Here is a 27,166-nt window from a genome sequence, read left to right on the forward strand (position 1 = left end):
TTCTCATAGAAAGTCCTCTGTGAAGGAATGCCTACCCTTAGGTAGATAGTTCTCATGTGCTTTGCCATATTCAAATAGCATAACCTAACCTTTTTTTCACTTTGAACCACATCTGATGAGTAACTGTAGCCACAATTGTAAAAAGTTCAAACTCTTACGTTTTGCCATTTAACATTTTTCAAGCATATATGATGGCTGTTGTTTTCATTGACTCTTAGATAGATGGGGGCCTAGTTTTCAATTTCGTTGAAGTTTTCATACAAAAAAAGAAATGATCAAAACATGTTGCCTGGTTTTAACAACAAATTCTCATTAGTATAGCCCTGTTACTTCTTGGTACTTTACAAATAGGGGTCCTTAAAAAACTTCATGTTAGCAATATAGTCTACTGCAGTGGTTCTCAACCTTTTGACTAACATGTAGCATCTAAACAAAAATTGAAAACCTTGAGTACCACTACTATCACCACCACCACTCTTGATCAAAGCTCAGATTGCATAAATTTACAAGTGTTAGAGAAAAAAACTCAGTCAGGATGAAGGGGTTTTCATTTCTGAATTTAACAGTCAAAAATACTTTGCTTCTTTGCATACCGCCCACCTATTTTTCTTTTGTATACCATTGGTTGAAAACCCCTGGTCTATTGTGCTGCTGCAAGAAACCCTCACAAGTAATCCATATGCAATACATGCCACATCTGAGGTCAGGTTACACGATCTTCAGGTGATGGAAAGCTAAAAGCTTGCAGTGTGCTTAATTACTCAACACAAGCCTGACTTTTTTGTATTATGTGCCTTTCGATCACAGCTTCATGCAAGAATTATTTGAAGGTTACATTACTGCAGAAGTATTTTTTCTTGTCGAGTTGGTAAATCTTAAGTAATCAGACAATGGAAACACCAGTATATTAAAGATATATCTGTAATTCATCAGAAGTTTCATTTAATACAAACCTCACTTCATACTACATGATAATTTTATTTAACTCCTTAAAACATCCTTCTCATAAATGGGCTTTTTACTTGAAAACGTTCTCGTAAATGGGCTTGAAGCAACTTTTTCTCAGATTGCTCTCATGTAATACTTCATCATGTATCAGTCAAGGAACAATATGAAATTTACTTGTACTTTGGGAACTCATCACAAACCAAATGCCACGGTGGGATGTGCAGTGATTTCACAGGATGGCCGCTCCTTTTCTGGTTCAGAAATGAAGGCACTTGTCAAGAGAGTTTGCTTGAGTCATGACCTGTGAAATTAAACTTTCTTCACATGCTTGCTGCATTAGAAGAGTTGATTTATTCTATTTTTGTTGCTAGACATGATTGCCAATATTTACATCTCATAAAGTACATAAAAACATTAGGCCATCAGTTTTGAAGGACAAGCTGAAGTTTAGTGAAAGGGCCCAGTTTTACCTTTTTAACCTCTAGTATGTTTTTTCATTGACCGATGAGCCCTCAAAAGGCTCTTTTGTTGATAACAAGGCAGCAATGATACATCTAAAAAGGACTGTTATTTCTATAATAAAAAACAGTACGAAACAGTAGGTCCCATCAAAATTATTTGCATGCTATATAAATTGCTTTAATGAAAGAAAATTTCTTGTATACTTGACATTCAATAAAATGCATGAGCAACCATAGGAAATAATTCCACGTAGGTTCACAACTTTGAATGGAAATGAAATATCTCCCACAAAATAAAAATCATGAATAGGAAAAGAACAAAAGTAGTGGTTCCTTGTCACTGTATAGATGTTAGAAAATATTCAGCGAAAAATCCAAAGTAAATTATAATGCAAAATATAAGTAGAAAAAAATCAACTACTAGAAAAATCAAGAACATTGAAGTAACACAAAGTATGATTTAAAAAAAAAAGGTAGCCAAATTCTTATCCCAAGGAAAAAATACAAAAAAATAGATCAGTATGATAGGATGGCCCTGGGGATGTGAGATGCATCAGGTCTGATGAATGTGTTCCTAGTGAGATGAATGTAGCATATTAAACTGAAGAATGATTTGTTTACTTCCACTTCCACACTCTACTGAGATGTTGGTAGAGATAAGGAAAAAATTAATTCTATTTAAAACCAAAATTTGCACAGCTGAAACAAACATAAAGCCATTAAAAATCAATTTTATTTTGGATGCAAATGATGTTCTGATCTTTTTTCTTTATTCAAAAAAGAAAGAAATGTACCATTTCATAAAAAAAGATATAAAATTCTTTAAGAAAGTGTGTTAAGAGCCCCCAAGGGGAAAAAAATGACAGGAAATTTTTAACAGTTTATTATTTATGCTTCCACATCTTTCTTTTACAAGTCTCTAAAAAAATCAACATATTTCACACATTAACCCTCTCGCTGTGCATCCATGAAGGTAGGAAAGGGAGGAGGGGCCATTCCGCGCTAGAAGTGAAGCACTGCTTTGAAGCTTGGGTGACCAGACGGGGTGTTCTTTGTTTACATTCAGAAGCTCGCTTGACAAGATTTTGATAGTATTTCGACACACGACAGTTCCATAGAAATCGAAAAAGGGACACTCTCGCATGAAAGAAACATTCATAGTGTAATGGATAATAGCAATTTGTATAGTTTACTGACATTTACGCAAACATCACATCTTGGTTATTTTTCGATAACTAACAACAGCGATTTTGATTATGAATTCGTTTTATAAAGTTTTAAGCTGTTGCACTACAAAAATATAGATTTTAAAAAAATTGCTAAAAGAGATCTGCCAAAATTTATTTTCTAGAAGATTTGAAAAAGTTTGAAACTTGATGGCTAAATGTAAATATAAAATATGTATGTTAAAATATTTGTAATTAGGCACATAGGTCAGATTAAGTTTTTATTAAATAGAGTAACGCATGCAAGGGCTATCTGCCTAAAGAGAGAGATGCCATCGTGGAGGAATTTTGAAGAAAAACTGACCTTTGAGTGGGTATTAAAAATAATACTTATAATTTTCATTCAAATTATATTCATATATATTTTTTATGTAAAACTTTCGGGTGTATGCTAAATTAGTGTAAATTACTTTACACGAAAAATATAGCGAATGCACAGAAATTAAAGATTTGCACATGCCGGAAATGATAAATAGGAAATATGTATGGGTATTTATGCAGGTGCTTGCAAAAAGCATGTATCTGCCTTTGACAAAATACTTAAATATTCATTAAATTATTTATAAATGTATTTGAAATGAAGAATTTATTCACTTATAAACAACTGTGAAAGTACTGTGAAGAAATCTAATGATTAAATGTATCTAATTTATAATGATTATAAATGTTATCTAAATATATAATAACTTTAATATTGAATTGTAAACATAAATTGAAATCCTGTTGACAAATACGTTATAAAACTATTTAAGCAAGAATTGTTCGTATTGGAAAGCAATCTGTTAAAAGGTATTGTAAAGCAAATGCTATGAGATGCACACTTAAGAACGTAATAAAGAGTTTTGGAATATGTATTGTTGAAATGAAGGGTAAAAAAAAAAAAAAATCTGATAAGTATAATTAAAAGAATTATTCCCTTTACATTTTATAATAACTCAGTTACAAGTTTTAAATAATACTTAAAAAAAAAACTTATTTTATTCCCTTTCAGAAATGTTCAGAGAAAGTCAAATACTATTTAATACCTATTTAATTATTAGGAATTAGCGAAATACTTATTTAAAGTATTTCGTTAATTCCTAATAATTCTCTAATTTAAAATGAACTGAATAGAGCATTAATTATAAATTGACTTACATTTTTCGATTTAAAAGAAGCCAAAAAATCATGTCATATTTAAGAAAGTATTTTAGGAAGAAGCTCTATAAATAGAAAAGAAATAATGCATAATTTTAATATTAATAATACAATAAACTTTGATCTTAATTTTTGTACCTTAACCGAATAAAATCGAATTACCTTAATTTTTTTTTCTAATGTAATTAACGAAAACTTGTGAAAATATTTCATTCAAATTAAACCATTCTGAGAAAACTGTCCTGTGAAAAGTATAGCATTTAATTCCGTTCAGAAAGAAATGTTGTTTTCACATGCTTAGGACTCTGAAGTGTTGTAGAAAAAGAAAATATATACATTTATATGTATATTTGCGACGTAATTACAAAATATTTACACCCGAACGCGTCAAATCCCATAGAACTCAATGGTAAATGACCCAATGTTTTGGTCACCATGTAGGGATCGCCGGTGCTTCAGAGCAGGATACGGAGAAACTTGTTTAGGGCGACTCCATCTTACTTCTTACCTCCATGTGTGCATCCCGCAATTTCCACGGGCAACGTAAAAGTAGCAAAATTTGCGCAACCTGCGATTTCTGCAGGGATGAATTTTTGCCGTCTATTTAAATGTGCAACCGGCTCTTTCCCCGTTCAAGGTTTCCTTTCGGCTTTTATGTGATGTTTAACTGTTTACTTAGATGTGGGCTAACAAATGGCATTAGTTGTCCACATTTCTGCCAAATATACAAGAATACATAACGTAGCATTTTGCATGTGCTTTTCAGATTTCAAAGATGTCTGACAGGAAGCGTGTCGCGAGTGATATAACTTATATTCCTGACGATCTTTCCGATTTCCGACACTGATAGTAGTTCTGACTCCGATTTCAAGTATATTGAAGATAGTTATAGCGAAACTGATGAGAATTTCTCGGATTTAACGGCAGATAGTAATGAATCTGAAAATTCAGTTTCTATTGAAAATGCTTGACAGTGGTGCAAAATTGATATGCAAAATATTACATTAAGCAAATATTTTCATTAGTATATATGTTTTACCTTTGTATTCCATAATTTAACCAATATTAATTTTCAAAATTTTCCTCTTATATCATTATTCTTCAATTTCAGTATTCTGGCAACCTTTTTCTGTAATCTAATTCTATATTGAAAAAAAAAAAAAAACCTTTTACAAAAAATTTTTGTATATTTTAACTCTAAAATATATGTAGATTTGAAATATGTAATAAAAAATATGCAATTTTTGAACCTATTTTGATAAAAAAAAGTACGCAGTGAGAGGGTTAACTCCCCTCCCCTCAAAAAAATATTGCATTTTGGTAGCAATCTTTTATGATACTAGCACACCTTTTTATAAAAATTAGTCTTTTGTAATTTGAAATATGTACATAGAGAATAAATTTGTTTCATGGAACCCAAGTACTTGAAATGGGAACAATTATAGAGGAATAACCTATCGTCTCGGAAAAGAACTTACTTTTTAAATTTTATCACAAGAAGTATCACTAGCATGCACAATATGCATTTTCCTATGGATTACATTTCTTTTGACACATTTTGTGAAAAATGCAGAATATGTAATTACAGAAATTCACACTTTAACATTGTGTGAACATACATAATATTCGGCACCTACACTACATGCTGCAAACTATTAGGTTTTCAATTCATTCAAGCTTGGATAGAAGTTTTCCTGCAGATTAAAAACAAGAATTCACAATTGATAATTTTTCTATAACTTTTAAACCTTTTCAGGAATTTTTAAAGAAACTGAAGAGGTTGCTGCTAATCTTAAAGGATAGGATTTTTTTTTAAACATTAAGAATCTGGAATGACTCTAGCTATTTTGAGATGACATCTATGGAAATATTTGTCTCGACTTCTTTCATCAGTCAAGAAATTAATTACTATTTAATTTTGAAATATTACTGTAAACAAAATCTGAGTTCATCAGTTATAAATTATTAAGGATTACCATATTTTGGGGGACTAGCTTAATACTTTATTCATTTTATACCAAGCACGTATCTACACTTATCCTATGTATAAAAATGATTGCAAAATAAAATGTTAAATACTAAATAAACATAAAATGCAGAAAATACAAAATATACAATTGTGCAGAAACTAATATTTTGAAAGAGTTAATATTTTTAAAAAAACAGCAGTAGTAAAAACTAATAATGAAGGAACAAAATATACAATCACATTGTTACCTTACATAATAAACATTCAAACTGGATGACACGTAATATACAAGGTATTTTATTGGAAAATTTTTTTCAGGAGGATAAAGAGAGAAGAAAAGCAAGCTAAAAAATACCCATGTTTTGTCCATTTGACACAAGAAATGCTTTGTCAGCAAAATTGTTTGGCCTTGCTTAGTTTAAGTTTATTATAAATTAAAGTTTACATTATTATAAATAATATTTTTCCTACTAGTTAAAAACTGCATAAGTCACTCACTATAATGTTTACTGAATATACCATAGATTGGAATGATTGGAAAGAAAAGTATTTCTGCAAGTCTCAAAATAACATGCATATCATTTACTGCTAATCTGGTAACTTTATACCGCAGTTCTCCTAAAAAACTATGAGCTTAGTACATGATACTACCACTTTAAAAATATGATATAATATCCACTGCAGGTTTCTTAGTGATCATTTTAATTTATGTACTCCCAAGATCAGACTATTACATTTTAAAATTCATATGAAAATTACATACAGTAATATAAATCAGTAATTTCTGGATGAAAATGAAAAATAAAATGTTAAACATACACAATCGTTACCACACTGATACGTATAATGTACAGATAATAAAATGTAAAGAACATATATGAAAATTAAAAATTTTATAAAATCTAATTTCTTTCATTTTAAAGTTCATCTTTTACTCTGAAAGAGTGCAAAATATTTAAACGTCCTTGCATTTCTTCCTTTTTTGCAGTAGTTATCTTACCTTCCTTTATGTTTTTAATTCTTTCTTTTTCACTAGCAATGAACCCTACACCTCTTTCAATCACCTTTTGCATCATTTTTACATATACATCAGCAGACTTTTTTTCTCCATCATCTGATAAACCAAGTGATAAATCTTTTGCTTCAACAAAAATTTTTTCCCTTTCTTCTTTTGCATCAGCTGCCATGAACTTTTCAGCTAATTCATCAAACTGAGGTAAACATTTATCCAGCACAAGTCGGACATCTAGAATTATAGAAATGTTTGTTACATGAAAGATGATTTACACATTTTGAAAACTAAAACTTACTGTGCACAAATCTATAATTCAAAATTAGAGATAAACATCTGAAAAGATGATATTACTGAAAGACATAATGATCACAATCAAAAATGCTACCTACTTACAAATATTAATTTGTTCAAAGGCATCATTTAATTTAACAAACATTCTCTATGAGGCTTTAAATTTCGTTACTGTCTTCTAAGAAAGGAAATACTATTTTATATGCTATTATTAAAAATAAAATTGAAGACAAATTGTTTTTATAAGATAAATTAGTCTAATCTTCCATGAGCGAGGTTAGTTGGTGCCAAACTCTTTTCGTTTGCGATGTCAAACTTCACAAATGCCAATTACAGAAAGAAACAGTGATGTAAAATCTAACATCGCCAAACGAAAATAATGCTAAATACAACATATGCATAAATTACTACAAACTAAAACATAAATTTAAAATAAAGTACACAAAATTCAAGTCATAAACATAAAACTAAAAATCACAAAAATAATACATACCAAATGTCTCTTCACTCGCATCAAAAAATTCTCAACCAAGTAAATATATATAATTCACTAACAATGGACGCATCATAAAATGAGTAAAATACACAAGTTACTATTGTTGTGGAATTCAACACGCTGAACCACTTTTGTTCAAAACTTTAAACATTCCACATCTCTCGGTTGCCGCATGCAAGAAACAAAACTAAAATAAATAATTAACTGACCTGAAAAACATTAACTAAATAAAATTAAATGAAAACATTCATACATTATAAACTACACCTAATCTGAAATCCAACATTTTCCCACCAACAACAGCTTAACCTCCAGTAAATATTAAGCAGTAAACTTTTAAAAATATATACAATATTTCAAAATTAAAAAAAAAAAAAATTTCTGGCTACTGTAAACTCATACTCAATAAGATCACTGAAATACAAGTGTATGTTTGCCACAAGAAAGCATACAGTCGGAAATTACAACCAAATCGAAATCGCGCCGAATAAAAACTCTCGCCAAGTTTCGCACTCACCCCACTTATGAAAAATTAACCATAAATCTAATAAATGCAACCTTCTTTTAAAAGAAACACAAATTAACATTTCATTTGTAGTAAGAATTATGCTGTTATATTCCCTGTGATTATACGAGTCTGTATTTTATTTTGCGGCTATTGCAGATAAGTTTTACAGCAAAACCAATGAAATTAAATACACATTCTTTATTACACAGATGACAATAACTCTCGCACCTGAAACTTCATGCATGAAGAAGGATATTAACAGGAAAATTTCAAATGAATCGTTTGGTACCTAAAGTTAATTTGCGTGATGTAACTTAGTGCTTTTCACGTGACTGCATAGGGGACTGGCATGCTGAATATTGCCAGGCTTGACGTAAAATTTACCTCAAAGCACTGCATGGTCCCTTGACATTTTCAATCATCTCTGCACTTAGCCTTGAAATATTAGCATATTGAATTTCATTTAAAACATCCGAGTCTCAATACATGACCTTTTATTTCACACATTATTAGTCACAAGCTGAATAGAGTAAAATGTATTCTTATCATCTATTTAGCATACCCAGTTGCTATGATATTACAGTGATGTCCCAATGTTACATTTTCGTTCACATTATATTTGTGACTAAGATGCAATGTCACAGAGATGCTACATTTTGATGTGGATGTGAATGTCGCACAGATGTCACATACACATCACAGCAAACATTTCATGTGACCACAAGAAATTTCTCTGTCTTTCCCGCACTGACCTTTCTCACATAATTCTTCTTTAATGGGAGATATTCTTATGCACTGACCTTCCCTCCTGACTTATTGTTAGATGTTTCAATAAACCTTTCTAAACAAATTATTTTTATGCTAACAGCTTGCAATTTTAGTTATTTTTTATTAAAAATATGGACAGTTTATAGCACGTTTTTATTGATGTGATACTTAGAAATTATGGAACTATATTTTGTGGTGAATGAATTTGCATTCTACTGTATCTAGGCCCACTAGCAGCTGAGTGGTAAAGTCGCTGAACACTGGTAGTTCGGTCCGAGATTTGAATCCTGCGAATGGGCTGGCTGCATGGCTGTTTTCGTAATTTTCCCCATGTGTAACGTGTATACGAGTCAGCTTCCGTTAGAAAGTCCTCCACGAAGGCATCCCTTTCCTTAGGCAGATAGCCCTTGAGGCTTTTCCGTAATTAAATAACCTAACCTATCTACTGTATCTAGTGTTGTCAAACGAGGCTAACCAGTGTTTATGCATAGCGTTGTTTGCCTTAAGGATTTTCATGACCATTTTTTAGTTCTGTTTCTTCTGTTAGCTGAACAATTCGTCACTGCTAAATTTTCAGGCAAGCACCGTGTACTATATATTAATGTGAATGATGTCAATAATAATTAATATACAATAATAAAAGCATAATTTAAAAACTCTGAACAAAAAGACATAATGAATTGCCAATCAATTCACTTGCATTACAAAGAGTTCAGAAGCAAGGTCATCATCAAAAGTTTACTCTCACTTTTGCATCACTGCTTAGAAATTTTAAATTCTAGAGTCAGTTTTATTTGGTAGAGATAATTAAATTCCTGCTCCTTTCAATATTAAAAGATAAAGTCAAAAATAAATTTTATGCAATTTATTGCAGTTCTTTGTATAGTGCTCTGTAATTTTTCAGAATTAATTTCACAAATTAATTTATTATTTCCATGCATGTTACTTTGCTTTAAATTACAAATGATACCATGTTTCTGTAATGTTACAAATGATGCCATACTTCTGTAACCAGGTTTTAGTTACATATAATAAGATTATTTATTATAAAAATTAATAAATGGAATATTTACAATGCTGAATTTATTCACATGTTCCCTTTTGCTAAACTTCTAAGATTGTTTCTAAAATTTATTACATTAGATCTTTTCTTCCAATAAACTATGAATGATTTTACATATGTGGGAGGTCACTGGAGGGTACCACTGTGTTGAGTGGTAGCAGGGAGCACAATTGACTCCTTATAATGATTGGTACATTTGCGAGGTTGCATAATTCTTAATGCATTTTAAACTCAAAGCACATTTATTACAATTACAAGAAGCTCTTTACAAATATAAATATAATTCATGGATAGCATAGACAGTTATTGAAATGAATTATAGCCCTCATGGTGTGAGGAGCCTGTTAACGAAGGTCTCTCTAGTTGAGAGCTCAAAAGCATTCTAGATATCTCTAGTCGAGAGTTCAGGAGCCTTATGAAGTCTTTTTCCGATGGAAAAAATCTTCAGACTGATTTGCCACCGGCTCCTTAATTTTTCTGTTGTATTTTACATTCTCTGATTCGTTATATCTGAAACATTATCAGAGAAAAACAAAATCATTGGTTCATCAGCCCTCCTGAAATCGAGAGGCTTTGAGAACAGACACGGTGCAGAATGCTAAAATCTCCTGACACTAGTCTTGAAGTTATGTCTCTTGCACTGTCAAATGGAACAAATTAGTGCATCTGCGATGTCACAAACATGTCATGTGACACATCGTAAAAGCTTGGAAGCAGCGACTTGCAGGGACTGCACATACGATTTTCTCATTTCTGTGCGGTCTGCCACATACTCCCCCTCCAATATCATTGTGATGATACATAAAAATTAGGGAAATGCATGTCTGTCAAACGAGTTTGACGAATATTTGGTTTGGAATGATGGGCAGGTCTAGGTTTCGAAGTATCAGGAGAGCGAGTATCCATGTCAGTATTCCACAGAAATGCTGCTTTCATTTAGTCAATTAAAACCAAAACAATTTTTTCCATGAATGGATAATGAACACTTTTTCATCACATTTGACAACTTTAAAATGGCCATCATGGTTGTAGTGGCCGTCGCACTGCATCACGTCACACAAACAAATGTGAACACGTTTTTAAATCTTTGTGAATAAACACTGCTTTTGCTGTATGTGATCCAGTCAGTTTTAGTTTAAGTTGCTGCATGCAACTTCGAAGTTGTTCCATGCATTCAACAGGATCAGTTGAACATTCGATGTGTTGAATAAAATCACCTAGGAGTTTAATGGTAGTTCCGTACACAAGTTCAGCGGTAGTGCAACTGATGATTTCTTTGAAAGCTGTTCTTAAACCAAGTAGCACAGTTGGTATGCCATGAGTTTAGTTACAACCTTAAATAAACAAGATTCGAATTGACATCCTTATTAATTGTAATAGTAGCTGGCACATAGTTACAACCTTAAATAAACAAGATTCGAATTGACATCCTTATTAGTTGTAATAGTAGCTGGCACACCAAAGCAGGTGATCCAGTTGGTGTAACAGGGCTCCGCTACTGTAGTAGCTCAAATACCGATGATGGGGATAACTTCTGTCCCTCTAGTAAACCTAATGATAGCTATTACGCAATATGTGAATCCACTGAAAGGTGGAAGTGGGCCAACGAGATCTATATGAATATGTTGAAATTGCATAGATGTTTCACTAAATGGCTGTGAAGGGGCTGAAATGTGTTTGTGTATTTTAGATTTTTTATACAAAATACAGTCTTCCTGAGTTTGTGACATCTTTGTTGATATCTGGCCACACATATCAATTACAAACTAATTTTGACATTGTTCGAATGGCCAGATGAGCTAAATTATGTACGTAATTAAAACACAATTTTCGAAATGCCTTGGGAATATAAGGTCTTGTTATGCCAGTAGATATATCTGAATACAATTCTATTTCTGAATTTGGGAGCTCTGTTTTGTTTCCTGATAAAGCCATCTTGCTTTGGAGTGGACTGGCTGTCCTTTAGTTTCCACATAATGAACTGCGTCATATTTTATTGCTTTGCTATGAATAGAAGGATTAGTTAGTTTGGGAAATTGTCTAAGGATCAAGAGCATTCTGAAACAGTCTTAACATTCAACCAAGTGTTGTTCTCTAATCTGCCGTTACTAGCAAAACTTTGAATGTATCGACTCCCCCCCTTTTTTTTTGTAAATCGAGTAGTAATCCAAAATGGATGAGTGAGAAAATCGGCGCCTATTTATGGGAATTGTAGCATCAGCTATTACGAAATCCCATTTAAAATTTCACCCGAGATCAAAAATTAGTTGCTTGATGTTTTAATTTTAGTATTATTTGCAGCAAATAGCTGTACAGTAGTAGCAGTGAAATGCTTTCCTTTTGGCACCAGAAGGTAAGAAACGTCACTACCTGTGTCAACAAGAAACTTCGTATTCATATATTTGCCAGTATCCATGACTTGTTTCGGAATAGTAGTGGAATTTATTTTTCTGCCTGAAATGCACATGGAGAAGTACATTTATGAGCATCAGCCTTAAACTTCTGGTGATAGTAACAATAACCAGTGTTGGCATGATTTGCGTGCAAACTATGCTGTCTAATTTTTGTTTAAGGTTATCGGGTATCTTGGATTTTTATTGTACTGCTTTCGAGGAAATTGTTCAACTTACTTAGTTACAACCTCTATTTGTTCAGTAATTTAGCTTAGTGATGAGCCTAACTTTGCTTTTTTGTTCAATATTTGACACTGCACAAACAGTGAGTTGTGCATCATTTGTGATTTTTAAAACTTTATTTGCTATCTGGGATAGACAATTTAAATCTGCATTCAAAGCGGATACAATTGGTGCATATTTGATGGACGTCTTTGTATCCACAGATTTTTTTTTAGGAAATCATCATGTATTTTGTTTGAAGCTCTTTCATTTGTTTCAAAAGGAAACTAGTTTTTTTTTTTTTTTTTTCTTTTTGCCTCACCTAACTGTAATTCTCATATAAAAGTTTACGGATTTGCTGTACTTTAGAATCTCGAAACTCTGTGATTAATCCGTTTTTTAAAGTTAGATATTTGTCAGTTTCAGGAGGCATTAAGATTAAATTTGAGACATGTGGTAAAGTTGATGTGTCTAAATTTGCTACAATATGTGAAAATTTCATCTTGTCATTGGTAACTGCAGCCAGATCAAATTGGATCTCCCATTGTCTTAACCATAACATGATATTCAATTTCCAACTAAGAGGTATTTTTAGACTATTCTATGAGCCTGTTTCCTGCAGTTAAGTCATTTTCCCAAACAGCCTTTTCAGGTCTTGTTCCGATGGAAAAAATCCTCAGACTGATTTGCCACGGCTCATTTTTCTGTTGTATTTTACATCCTCTAATTTGCTATATCTGAAACAATACCAGAGGAAAAACAAAATCATTGGTTCATCAGCCCTCCTGAAATTGAGAGGCTTTGACGACAGACACAGTGCAGAATGCTAAAATCTCCTGACACTAGTCGTGAAGTTATGTCTCTTGCAGTCTCAACTGGAATGAATTATTGCATCTGTGAAATCAGAAACATGTCATGTGACATATCGTAAAAGCTTGGAAGCAGTGAGAGCACACATAATTTTCTCATCTCTGTGTCAAATTAAATCTATTATACGCCCGCCCCCACATATAATAGATTTAAGCTGTACTTTAAAGTAACCCTATTTCCTTAGTAAGAGATTTTAGAGGAAAAATATTTCTTATAGGTTAGGTTATTTGAATATGTCAAAACACACAAGGGCTGCTTACCTAAGAGGAGAGATGCCTTTGGGAAGAACTTTCTAAGGGAAACTGTCTCATATTCACGTTACATATTAAGAAAATTATGAAAAACAACCATGCAAAAGTATTTCTTGCTTGAGATTTTAAAAGAATGTAATTATGGTATTAAATTTTTTAATATATATATAAATTTTTAATAATTTATTTTATTTTAATCATTTAAATATGATAAGAATATAAAAATAAGGAAATTACATTTCATCAGCAGATACATTTTGAAGAAGTTAAAAACTTGACTGATGACAAAAGAGTTTAAATTAATGTTAATTCATATCCAAAAGTTTGTTACTTTATTTTATAAACAAACTATACTTAAAACTGCATTTTAACAGAATTTAACCCATTGGTGTGTATTTTACAAATAGTACGAAAATTACAATAAATCGAATGTAAAGCCACATCAACACACTTTATCCAAAATAATATTTTTACTTTCAGGGGATGTATTTCACTTTTCCAAACAAGATACTTTATTTTGTTATTAGAAATTCAAAAACTATATCTAACCATCTAATTACATCTAGTTTAATTATCTAACCTAATCATATTTAGTTTTGCTTAGATGCATCATTTGTACAAATGGACAATGAAATGATATTAATTTCTGCAGTCATGTTTAAAAAGCTTGGGAAAATTAAGAAAGGAATCTTTCACAAAGGAATTTAAAAATTTGACAATGGAAGTTTGGAAATTTCAAAACAATGATTCATTAAAGTGAAATCTCTGACACAAACCAGCAGAAGGAAAACTGATTTTAAGGGAAAATATAACTTCATGAAATTCTATTTATTTGGACAGACTTCATGTTCTTTATCACATTCAAACAAATTTCATTTAGAAATTTATGTAAAGTGGAAAGCTAATATCTGAAGAGTCACTAGAAGTATTTGAAAACTCTAGATAACTAGAAGGAGTTTTATATTTTGTTATTTTAATGACAGTTGTAAATTCATATACTTGAGAACAAAAATCACTTCTTAAATAAAATTTAATAAAATAATAAAATTGATACCAAAATACGTATTAATGAAATTAATTTCAGATAACATATAAATAATAAATAAACCATGTAACTAGAACATTGTATATCTTATTTTGGTTAACTGTAACTCCTCTTTGATTTCATACATAAGTTAACAAGAGGAGTTGCAAGAAAGCGTCTCATGTTACCTCCTCTTTACCTTAAAACATATTTCCCAAATCCTCATTTTTGTTTGTAGAATCATATTAAAATAATTCGAAATAATCAAGTTAAAGTGTTTCTCATTTCATTCTATAACTGCAGAAATGTATGGATAGCAAAGAATCTTTTGTGATTTTCTTGTGCTTTTATACAGTTTAAGCATCTCTGGGATTTTTCTCGACAATAATCATTACACTCTAAAAGCATTCTTCATAATATTTTTAAAATTTCGCTTTAATTATTATATATTAATTATTACTGCTATAATTCACACCAGTATACAATAAGTGTTTACTCCCCGTATGTGTTGATTAAAATATGGAACTTAAGAAGTTTTTCACATAAACAGCTGAGTTTCATTCAGTTTACCCTATGAGCTACTAATAGTACGTAAACATTGCTATAAAGGTTATATCAGAGCATTCTCAGATGTGAGTAATACAGATTTTCCTTCATTCAGCTTTGGTAACAATAATTGTTTTATGAACTGGAATTACTAATTCATGCAAATTTTTTATGCTTTTGCATAACAAACTGTGCAAAACTGTATTACGTTTAAACTTTAACTGTTCAGAGAGCAGAAAAATGTGTTTAGAGAATAAAGAAATATTTAAAAACAAAAGATTCACATTAATCAGCTAAGCAAATTATACTACATTTTTACTTAACACAATTATTTAAATACACTGAAGCTCAGCAGTGCAAGAAAGCTATTTTAAATTTAAAGTTTAGAGTTCGCACAAAATTGTAATTTGTCAATGGAGAAATAACGGCGAAAGAGAATGCATTAAATATATGTTTCCTGTAATTTAGCTTCAAGAGCCATGTTTTTAATCCATTGAGTTTTGCATCCACAAATATTTATTACAGATTAAGCAACAAATGGCTAATTTGAAGACCATGTTGTAGTAAAAGATTTTGTTGATTTACAGTAGTTTTTTTACTCAAAATGAAACATTTTATTATCCAAGAAAATATTCAAATAGATAAATATAGTACTTAAACGGCTTTTCGTTCATCTAATTAATCAAATCTAATAACTTAGTTCTTTTTTGGGAAGAAAGAAGAAAAAACAGTATTAAAAACCTTTGACACACGCTGTATTTATATTATTATTATTTTTATAATTTTTTAAACTAAAAACTCTAGAAATTGAATATTATGATCCTAGTGACAAGTAATATATGAATTTAAAAAATCTACTCTTGCCCACTGTTCTGTGGGTTGTGGTCGCACCGTGAAACCAGCGTGCATCTAGGACTTAGAAACTTACTGAGGTAGTATGAAAAAAACTTACCTTTTTCCGTGTATGTTTCCAATAAATGATGAAATTTAAGAATTAAAAAAAATATATGTAAGAACTGCATTATATGTAAATTTTTTACATTATTTTAAAAAGTAAATCGTCAGAAAAAATTTAAAAATAAATATTTACGTAATTTTTCTATAGCAGTGAAAATATAAGTATCTACATAATAAGGACGTTCGGATAAATGGATAAAACTCAGTAAAGTAAAGATAAAAAAAACTCGGAGGTTTTTTTTTTTTTTTTTTTTTTTTTTTTTTTTTTTTTTTTTTTTTTGCGACACTGTTCAAAGCATGATTTGTCTTTTTGGTACGTGCATAGACCCACATTGCATATTTCGCATATGTATCTTGTTCTATGAGATTTCTTCCTTGTTCTACAAAATGTACACTAATGATGATCTAAATTTCACTGGTATATGTCCAGCGTTATTTAGTTTCTTTTCATCTGGCACATGAAATTTGTGGGTTTTTTTATGTTGATTGGGGGGGGGCTTGATCTTTTTGGCTTTGGTACAGATTATTCGTTTCTCATTCATATTTATTTTATTCATATTTCATTGCAAAATATTAAAAAAATATTTTAAATTAAAAAAATATTTTTACGCAATTTCTATTTTTAATTATAGTATAGTTTTAATTATGTATATTTACATAAATTTAAACCACACCAAATTATTTATAAAATCAGAATACTAGCTTGGGAAGCAAGTGCATTGAGGTCAGAGAAAAGTCTCTGGAAAAGAAAGACCTTTTCACTGGACAAGTGCATGTATTGTTTAGTAATAAAATAAATCTGGGGTTTCCAAGCCCCTTATCTATATCCGATTAACAATAAACATACTTATTTGAAAAGCAAGCAAATGCCATTCTGAAGAGGAGTGGTTTCCAGACGCGACCACCGAGCCTCTACAAGATTGTGAGCATTGTGACACAATGATCTAGTGGCACAGTGGACCCGCCCTGAAACCACAAAGCAAATGCCATAAATAAAGATAGGTTTTTTTTTTTATATATGCAGTTTAATTATTGCAATTTTTTATTGTTCACAATAGAAATCATGATGTGCGATGAATAACTTTTGAAATTTAAAGTTGTTTATATTAATAATAGAAGTTATTTTGTCTCATTGAAAATACATCTGATTTGAAATACTAAGACTTAAAACGTGTATGATTCTGGAGTCATTTCGCGTTATTTAGAGGTAAAAGATCAGCAATCGATTTTTATTTAAAAATTTTGGAAAGAGAAGAAAAAAATTCGAAAATTGGTGGTTTCAGAGCGTGACCACCGCGCGTCAAGTGTTAAACGCCAAACAATTAGTAAAAATATTGCAAGCCAAATAGAATTTTTTAAAAAATATTTCTATTTAGGGGAAAAAAAAGATGTTAAATTAAAAAAGTATAGTTAAGTTTTTAATAAGCTACAATAAGAACTACAATAAGAATTTTTTTAATACAATTTAGAAATTTTGGAAAAATATAAAGTGTCTTTAAATATTAAATTCTAAAGAAGAAAAGTAAAATTATATAGCTTCTGGACATGCAATACCCAAAAGTATTTGGATTGCAATATGCTTAGAAAATGACTATATGATCTCTTTTGGATCATATATAATACGTTCTGTATTTGCAGGTACACAGTGTTTTATACAGATATGTAATAAATTATAAATGGATCATAGTTATATAACCTTAATAGGATACAACCTTGGTATGATGAGAAAATTTCACATGATTATATTGGATATTTTCAACAATTTTGAATATCACGGATATTACGGAAAACTTTTACTTCCTTGAAGAGTATAACTTATTAAATTAATAAAACATTGTAATTATCTGTTTTACTGAAGCAATTCCCTAAAACAGAAGTACTGCAACATTAGACTAGTCATTTATAAAGTAATATAGTGTTGCATGACATACATTCACATCTTTAGTGATATTACATTCATGTCATTTTATATGTCACATTCAACTTAATCCACAACATATGAAAGTTACATTGTGACATTACATGAATGTTACAGTGTGACTTCTCAACTTCACAGAATAACTTCAGAAGAATGTCGCAGCATGACTACGAATCAACATAAGAGTGATTTCACAACAATGTTGCAATGTGACTTCACATTAATGTCCTAGAAACATCGCAGTGTAACATCAGATACACGTCACAATGTGATGTCACAAAAAGCCGACATTAAGCTGTGCCTACAATGTCACGGTGACACTGAGATCATCATAGTAAACTTTTGTAATGTGACAGCAACATTACTATGCTACTGGGGTAGTATGTGTACAAAAATACAAAACATAGATTAGACTGGTATGAAGTTAGTAACCACGATAGAATGTGGCCCTGGTGAGTTAAATGCAGGACATAACCTTACTGGATGGACTAAAAAAAAATATTTGTTTATTTCCACATCATATACAACAAAGTTGTTTGTATAGGTAAGAAAAGAAATGAATTCTCTTATTAAAAACAAAAATTTGCACAACTGAAACAAATGGTGTGTGTATATATATACAGTAGACTCCCAATTATCCGCGGGCAGATTATCCGCGACAGCCGAACAAAGTTTCTTTTCTTTTCTTTTTTTTTTTTACATGCATAAAGCAAAGAAAATAAAAATGTTAACAAAACTAAGCGAAACGTTCAATTTTCTAACATCGTGCTTATTTATAGCAAAAATATCCCAAGCCTTCTCTGAACCTTTCCCTCTAATGAGTAAGTGATTTCTTACTCACCCTTACAATGCCCGCTCCATCGCCCTCTCTCGTCTTACTGATACGTCCACTTCCTCCCACTTGCCATTGTTAGTTTAAACCTGATAGTGTTTGCGAACTGGCCGGAGTTAATTTCTTATCTTTTATTGTGTTCAGTGCTTGTGCTTTTTGGTTTTGTGTTTTTCATTACCGATTTAAAATGTCAGGAAAAAGAAAGAAGGTTGTGTTGACGATTGTGCAAAAACTAGAATTAATTTCCAAAGTAGCAAACAGCGCTACAAGGCAGCAGATGGAATTGGATTACGGAATCGCGAAACTACAGTGCGTGACATTCTAAAGCAAAAAGACAAACTGGTGAACTTTGCATCAATGTTGGACAATGCTTCCGCAATGAAAACGCGAAAAGCTATGAAGGGTTCTACCTTTGTTGAGCTAGACACGGCATTGACACAATGGTTAGCTCAAGTTTGAAAAGAGGGTACTCCTGTAAATGATCCTATCATTGCGGCAAAGGCAAAAACCTTTTTTGAGTTGTTAGGCCTAAGAGGAAATTTTGATGCGTCTCCTGGCTGGTTGACTCGTTTTAAGCAGCGACATGGAATTCGAGAAATTGGACTTCATGGGGAGAAACTTAGTGGTGACCAACAAGCAGCCGATGATAGATATCCACCATGAATTTGAAGAATTTGTTTTAAAAGAAGAGCTATCTTTTGAACAAATTTACAATGCCGATGAATCGGGACTTTTGTGGAAATGTCTTCCCACTCGCACTTTAGCATTTGAAAGTGAAAGTAAAGTGGCGGCTCATAAAAGCAGCAAGGAAAGGATCACTATAATGTCTTGCAGTAACGCAAGTGGTGGACATAAACCTACACTTGTTGTCCTTAGAAAGTAAAAAAAAAAAAAAAAAAAAAAAAAAAAGAGATATTTCAAAGGCACAAGGATAGAAAATTTCCCCGTTGATTACTTTAACCAAAAAAACAAGGATGGATGAACTGAAACATTTTTCAACAATGGTTCGAAAAAATCATTGTTCTTCAAGTGCGTAAACATCTTAAATTGAAAAACCTGCTTGAAAAAGCTGTGCTATTGATCGAAAACACATCTTCTCACCCAGCAACAAGCGTGCTAAAGTTTTTTGATGGACAAATGTTTGCAAAGTTTCTCCCTCCAAACGTTACTGTGTTAATCCAACCCATGGACCAAGGAGTCATTGCAAGAATGAAGAGAACATACCGAATCAAACTGCTAATGACCAAACTTTAAGAAGGTTATGATCTGTAAGAGTTTTGGAAACACTACACAATCTTGGCAGCATCTACGATATTGCATATGCATGGGACTCGGTGAAACTGTCAACCCTCATAAAATCATGGAGAAAACTCATGCCTAATGTTGAAGCCAACAACAACCTAACCCCTTTGAGTTGTGAAGAAGAGTATGAAGATGTAGACACGCTCACGGCAACTCTTGCCGATATGGTGAAAACAGTTCCAGGTGGTGAGAACGTCGATGCTGAAAACATTAATGAGTTGTTGGAGTGTGACGTCAATGAAACCGGCTTCGAATGCTTGACAGATGACGAAATTGTGAAGAAAGCAAGAGGAGAGACCGAGAATGAAGGACGGCAAAGTGAAGGCGAAGAAGAGCCCACTGTGCAGATGCGGAAGACTCACGAAAGGGCATTGCAATAAGTCAACGGACTGCTGAGCTATTTGGAAGAACAAGACGAGGCAGAGTTGGCCGAGAAACTTATGCTACGAAAAATGCAATCTCGGATCAAGAGAAAATGCTTCTGAAGCAAGAAGCAAATACAAATGACTGATTGCTTCAAAAGGGTGCAGTTTGACAGTTATGCTTTTGTCATTACATAATACATTACAGTATTAAAACAGTACACATGTATTAATTTTTCTGTGTATCCTTGATGCCTCTCATAATTATACAAAGTATTTTTCTATTTTCATTAACAAAATGCATTTTAGGTTAGTTTTGAGTGATATACTAAAATATTAAGCATTAGTTAAACATTTCCTGCTGTTTATTTTATGTTTTATTGTACATAAAACGATTTTTCAAAGTTGGAATGACTGTTTTCTCTTTTGCTATACCCGTTTTGAGCTTTTTTCGGATTATCCGCGGTTTTTGTTATCCGCGGCGGTCGCGCCAGCCTATTTCACGGATAATCGGGAGTGTACTGTATATGTAATAACTTCAATAGATAACTTGAGATTCCTTATTACGTATACATTTAATAAAAGGAACAGCTCCAATGGATTGGCGATGGTTCTTTGTGCTGTAATAACTTGGAGAGGCTTTGCATAGTTAGAAGGATGACACTTGAAGACAGACATGAATGTAAATTCAACATATAAATTTATTCCTTGATAACTAGATCTTAGAACACATTCTAATCTCTTAATTATTTTTAGGACCCATTTTAATCTCTTAATGCTTCTTAGAATACGTAAGTAATTTCTACGACACTTCATCTTTACACATCATCATTATGGGTGAGCAATGAGTTGATGAAAACGTATAATTTTATGGTATTAGAAATTTGAATTTTAGTAATTTTGTTTAAGAAACTATTAAAAGAATATAAAGAATTTTAAGATTTTTAAGTTATTCTTAGGGATGGTTATTATGAAAAATATTTATATTTTTGAATTTATATTGGAAATTTTAAATAGTTGGTAAGAAATTTTAAATCAATGAAGTAATTTTGAATACAAATAGGGAGAAATACAAATTAAAATGAAGAATTACATGGCTCATGCCAGTTTAAGTTATAATTTCGAGTTTTATGTTTCGTATATTGCATATATTTACCATAATTGCAGAATTTTTTTCAATTGATGTGCAGTATTCTTAAATTCTTTTTTAACGTAAATTTTTTCAGTATGCTATATTTATGCATAATCATTACTACGATATAAATTATAAATCCAAATATATTGCAACAAAGGATTATCAATATTTATCCATTTCTAAAAGGTGACATAAGAAAGCAATTGTTTAAACAATCAACTGAGATGGCGGGCTGTTGGTTGGCTACAGCTTTACCAGCTGCAAGTGAAGGTTGCTAAATGGATAAGAAAATTTAAAAAATTAAATAAAAAGAATGAGTGAATTTTTTTTACACTACCCTAAAAAAATTAAGGAACAGCATGGTTTTGAAGGCTCACCATTACAAAAATGTCAGTAACATTTAAATTCACAGTTTATATGCATGATAGTAACGAAGTTTAAGAAAATATGTGCAAAAACAATAGCTACAACTTTTATTTTATAAAAAGGAATACTTATATAGGAGTTTGAGAAAAAAGGTAAAAACTGTTAAGTTTTGTTTACAAGTATTAACCTTCAATTATTATTAGCAATTTCGTTGACAATATCCAAGATAGTTTATCAATGTTCAGGAGCTGTTGTTTGCCCAATTCGTTGAGGTGGTAAGAAGTTTTAATGTCTCTCGTAGTGTGTGTCACCGACTATGGAATCAGTTTGAATCTGTGGATTCTGTATCTATAAGACATGTTCCAGGCAGACCTAGAGTTACAACACCTGCGGAAGACTGTTATTTAGCTCTTTCAGCCCGAAGGAGGAGGAACATACTGTGCCTCAGCTCATGACAGTTCATTTAGTGGCAACAGGAACAAGAATCTCAGCTACTACAGTGTGCATATGCCTGCACAATACAGGTCTGTATGCAAGACGACCAGTTGTTTGTGTTCGCTTGACCCGAGGACATAAAGGTGCCGTTTATGTTGGGCAAGAGAACACATCTCCTGGACCAGTGAACAATGGGCATCTGTTCTCTTCACAGACGAGTCCAGGCTCACACTGGAGAGTGATTCAGGTCCTCAGCTGACCTGGAAGGAACAACACAATACAACCAATCCCACATGTGGAAAGACACAGTTACAGCAGTGGTGGAATAATGGTTTGGGCTGGGATCTCTCGGTGGTCACATTCATCTGCATGTGTTCCATGGAGGAACTTTGCCTGGCGTGAGATATTGAGATGAGATCCTTAATCAATATGTCCGCCCATATGCTGCTGCTATTGGTTCTGGAGACAGGCTCCTGCTTTAAGTACTCCTCCAAGGTTGTTAGATAAGCTTGAACAAGGATTACTCCATGTCTGGCCGTTGCTTCTCAATTCAATGACTGACAACTTAACAGACAGCATAGAATGTCACTGCCACAAATGTATTGCAGTTAGGGGTGGATACCATATTTTTCCTCAAAAAAATGTGATATACTGTTTCTCCAAGGCTGGATTTCTCTGCCAAGAGTGCAATTTTCTGTTGTAATTCATGTTTGTGTTGAACTTTAGAAACATTCTACGTCACATTCATTAAAGAAGTCTTTAGTGAACATGTCCTATAAATTGCTTGTTTCTATGTTGCTTCATTCTCAAATTAGCACAAAAAACATGTTGTTCCTTGAATTTTGGAGGGCAGTGTAAATAAAAAAAGAATAATTTGTTGAAAACATTTTCACAAAAATATTATTATAAGAAAAGGTGCTTCTACATATAAAAATGGATTGACACGTAAATTTCAAACAAATTGTTTGAAACCTTCATTTGATTTATATCATTAGATGTCGTAATACATTTCATGTGCCTGGAGTGGACATTTTAGATACTGAATGAAAACATTGAGTGACACATACTGAATGAAAACTGCATCAACACTACATTTGAACAGACTGGAAAAAGACTTGAATGTTTGATTGACGAATAAGCATATGTAACAAATTTAGCATCTTTGACTTTATATGACAATATTTAAATTTATTTATTATTTATTCGATATGGATTTAAATATGCTAACGGCTAAGCAAACAAATCTTAATATACGTAGCAAGTTACTGCATAAATTGCTTGAAATTTCTATCTGTGGCTGCTACGAAAAGTTGCTGAAGTTAGATAATTTGATGCAGAAAACTTGCAAATATGACAAATACCCATTAACCCAAATACAAGAAACCAAAATTAAAAGCATATATCTAGATTATGATAAACAGCAATGATCTCAAGAAACCATTCACATTAGTATTTAATATTATAGTTTATAACTATTGCTATTTTAGAATAGTTGCAACAAAAAAATTAATTATAGATACTAAGTTATAAAATACTTCAATTTTATAATTCTGTATGTAGAATTTAAAAAAAAAAATTAGTTGTATTTTTAGGTTTAATTAGTTTATTTTTTATTTTTAATTAGTTTTAACGCTGGATATACAATTATAAAATGTTATACAGAATATTAAAAAATCAGCATTCAGTTCTTGTATCAATTTTTGAGACATCTATTAATAATAGTAGACTACTTCATAAAGAAATCTGTGACTTCTTTAGTACTGGCATGAAAATACTTAAATCATTTTCAAATATTTATTTAAGCAAACATATGGAAGTTTTAATAGAGAAGTCTTTTACTTAAACATAAATTGAGAAAATAGTTTAATAAAGTGTAAAATACTTTTAATTACAAACAGCAATTCTATTGCTTTTCTTTCAAAAAAATAATTAAAAAATTCCTCTTTTTCTGATATATGTTAATAGGCTATACAGCAAAGCTATTTTTCATATAAAATGTTAATGTCCAATACATTTTTTTAGAGAATGTGGATAGAAGTGGGCAGAACATTAGAATTTCACCCCATGTCACACAAGAAAAATCCTGTGCACTAACTACTCATATCTGATTCAGAAGCTATTCCTATCTTGTTCATTTGCGGTTTTGCAGCCGAGGATGGTGATTCGGTAAAACCATCGAAACTAGTCCTGTGGAAATTTTGTAAATATAACGCTGATTTTTGTCGTTTGGCTTCTGAACTAGTATTTGTTCGGCGTGTTATTGTGTTTTAATTACTCATATCTGCTGAAATTTTGAAGAAGTACACCCAAAATGATGGCCGAGAGTCCCTCACCCCTCCTCTCCTACTACCAACTTCTAGAGGGGGCTTGGCTCGCTATGTATTTTGCGTACTGAGAAATACATGAGAATATTTGCAGCTCCTGGAACAATTGCTAGAAGTGCTAATAACAGTAACAATTTCTCGCTTGCTAATAACAAATTTTTGTCTTTTTTATCTAAGGAAACTAATAAACCAATGTAAATCCCACTAGCTTTATAAATTCACTCACAGACTTACTTGCTTATGAGCTAAATTTAATTAATGATACATTTAACACCCCAAACATTCCTATGGCTTTGTTGCTACATATCTCATGTTCCAATACAGAAAACATTCAAAATATTTCAATAAACAATGGAAAAAGTTAATTTTTATCCTTAGATAAGAGCCAGATTAAAGGGATATCATACTACTAAAATATAATTGGATTTATGTTTTGTCTAGGCATAAAAAATCTTTATTTTCTAATTGGATTGGAAAAAATCTTCTAATTGGAACCTTAATCTTCTAATTGGATCCAGCTTATTATTTTTTGCAGACTGTTAGAGCAATTTTATAAAAGTAAGCTTGAACTTTCGATTAAGTCAAACAGAATTTCCGATTATGGAGCTACCAAAGGATCTACAAAGCGAAAGCATGTTTCGATGTCCATCAAACAAAATGCGGAATTGCTGCAAAAAATGGATAAAGGCATATCCTTTGTATTTCAAACCATTCTGATATCTGTTTATCAATTTCAAGCTGCTCTGCGGGGGAGATGGGGGAACGTTGCGGCGCGCAACGAATTGGAAGTTGATCTGTCAGCACTATCCTTATCTTGAAGGCAGATGTTTTTATTTTATTCGGCTTATAATTCCTTACTAAATGTAGTGTTTCATCTCGATGTACTCCGATATGATTTAAATCAATTTCCTTGTCATTATAAATATCACGAATACACATCAAATAGTTTTCTGGTTACAATTTTCTAATTTCGACAATGTGTAATGTATGCTTTATGCATGCACATCTTGAAAGAAATGTTTAATAAAGTAAATAAATAAATATTAAGCTTTTTTTTTTGTTGTAAATTTTGATACCTTTTAGATCATAATTGCTGTTTATTTCATAAATTATGGTTTCATACTTTTAATTTTATAATTTCTGCATGCCATCTTACCAGATTTAAACTGATGATCTATAATCCGAAAAAACTGATAATCCGGAATCACCAAAGTCCCAACGAGTCCAGATTAAAGACTTTTGACTGCATATATGTGTGTATGTATAGCAACTCATATATACATACATGTAAAGCAACCTTTAGAAAGATGCAAAATAAAGAGAATAGGGTCTTAGCAACATGTGCAATAACTTCTCATTTTCCTGAACATACAACATTCGGCAATAGGATAAATAATACTTTCTATTAAACAGAATCTTAAATTAAAAATAGGCATTTCTGACTCAGGATCAATTGCAGCAACACACAAAATGGTAATATTCTCATAACTCATAATAAAAAGCACATTTACAAAAAATTATTACATAAATTCTGGATGGTTACCTATTAATTTTTTAAGATGTCTAATTCCGTCAACCATTAGTTCTATTCAAACATGTACTTGAGAAAATTAGATATTTCACTTAAACTTCCATAACTGATAATATTTTGCTATTTTTGAATAAATTTTTTAACTTTGATCCGAGTTTTTCTTAATATATATAATTTCAGATACATATCACTCTAATATTACGATATTTTAAAATGAGAACCTTTTTATTTTTGATAAATAATCACAGAGCCAAGGTCACTTAAAGCCTTGCATTTAAGTTGCAAAGCAGTATGGAATTTTCTGCACAAATTATGTTATAAAAAAATTGTTGGAAAAGGCTATTTTTCTTTTTAAAAAAGTACTGTTTGAAATTTATTCCAATTGTAAATTCCCAATACAAGTTTAAAGTTATGCAATATAACTTGATTTTTTTCAAGGTCATAATAATGAGGAAGATAATGAGAGACTATATTTGTCCCAAAGTTTTCATATTATTTAAACATTTTAAAACATCCCTCACCAAACATTAAAATTTGTAAAATACATATAAAAAATTAATTTCCTTACTGGAATGCTGTTTTATAAAATTTTTGATTTCATCTGCTTTAAAACTTCCAGTATATGTAACAGGTTCACTTTCACCTTGCACAAAAAGTTTAATCACGGGAAAATCATCTTTTGGAACATCAAAACGTTCAGCTATATCTGAATTCTCCTTCTCTCCATAATCTAGAAGAAAAACACATAAAAATCAGAAAGCGAAATGTACTTAAAACATACTGATTAGTATACAATAAAATACAATAAGTACAATA

General features: G+C 31.5%; 1 protein-coding gene across 1 annotated transcript in view; it reads right to left on the reverse strand.

The window, feature by feature from the left end:
* Window positions 1-2,277: 2,277 nt before the first annotated feature.
* Window positions 2,278-27,166, reverse strand: part of wbl (endoplasmic reticulum protein 29-like protein wbl) — a 49,379-nt gene continuing 24,490 nt past the window's right edge. Inside the window, exons 3-4 of the mRNA XM_035373897.2 lie at window positions 26,919-27,080; window positions 2,278-6,987 (exon numbers count right to left, since the gene is read on the reverse strand). Coding sequence (XP_035229788.1) covers window positions 6,659-6,987; window positions 26,919-27,080 — 491 coding nt within the window. The 3' untranslated portion in view covers window positions 2,278-6,658. The remainder of the gene's footprint in view (window positions 6,988-26,918; window positions 27,081-27,166) is intronic.

The sequence above is a fragment of the Stegodyphus dumicola genome, chromosome X2 (assembly GCF_044657685.1).
Source record: "Stegodyphus dumicola isolate Sdum_Otavi_A_Nest chromosome X2, ASM4465768v1".
In the NCBI taxonomy this organism is placed as follows: Eukaryota; Metazoa; Arthropoda; class Arachnida; order Araneae; family Eresidae; genus Stegodyphus; species Stegodyphus dumicola.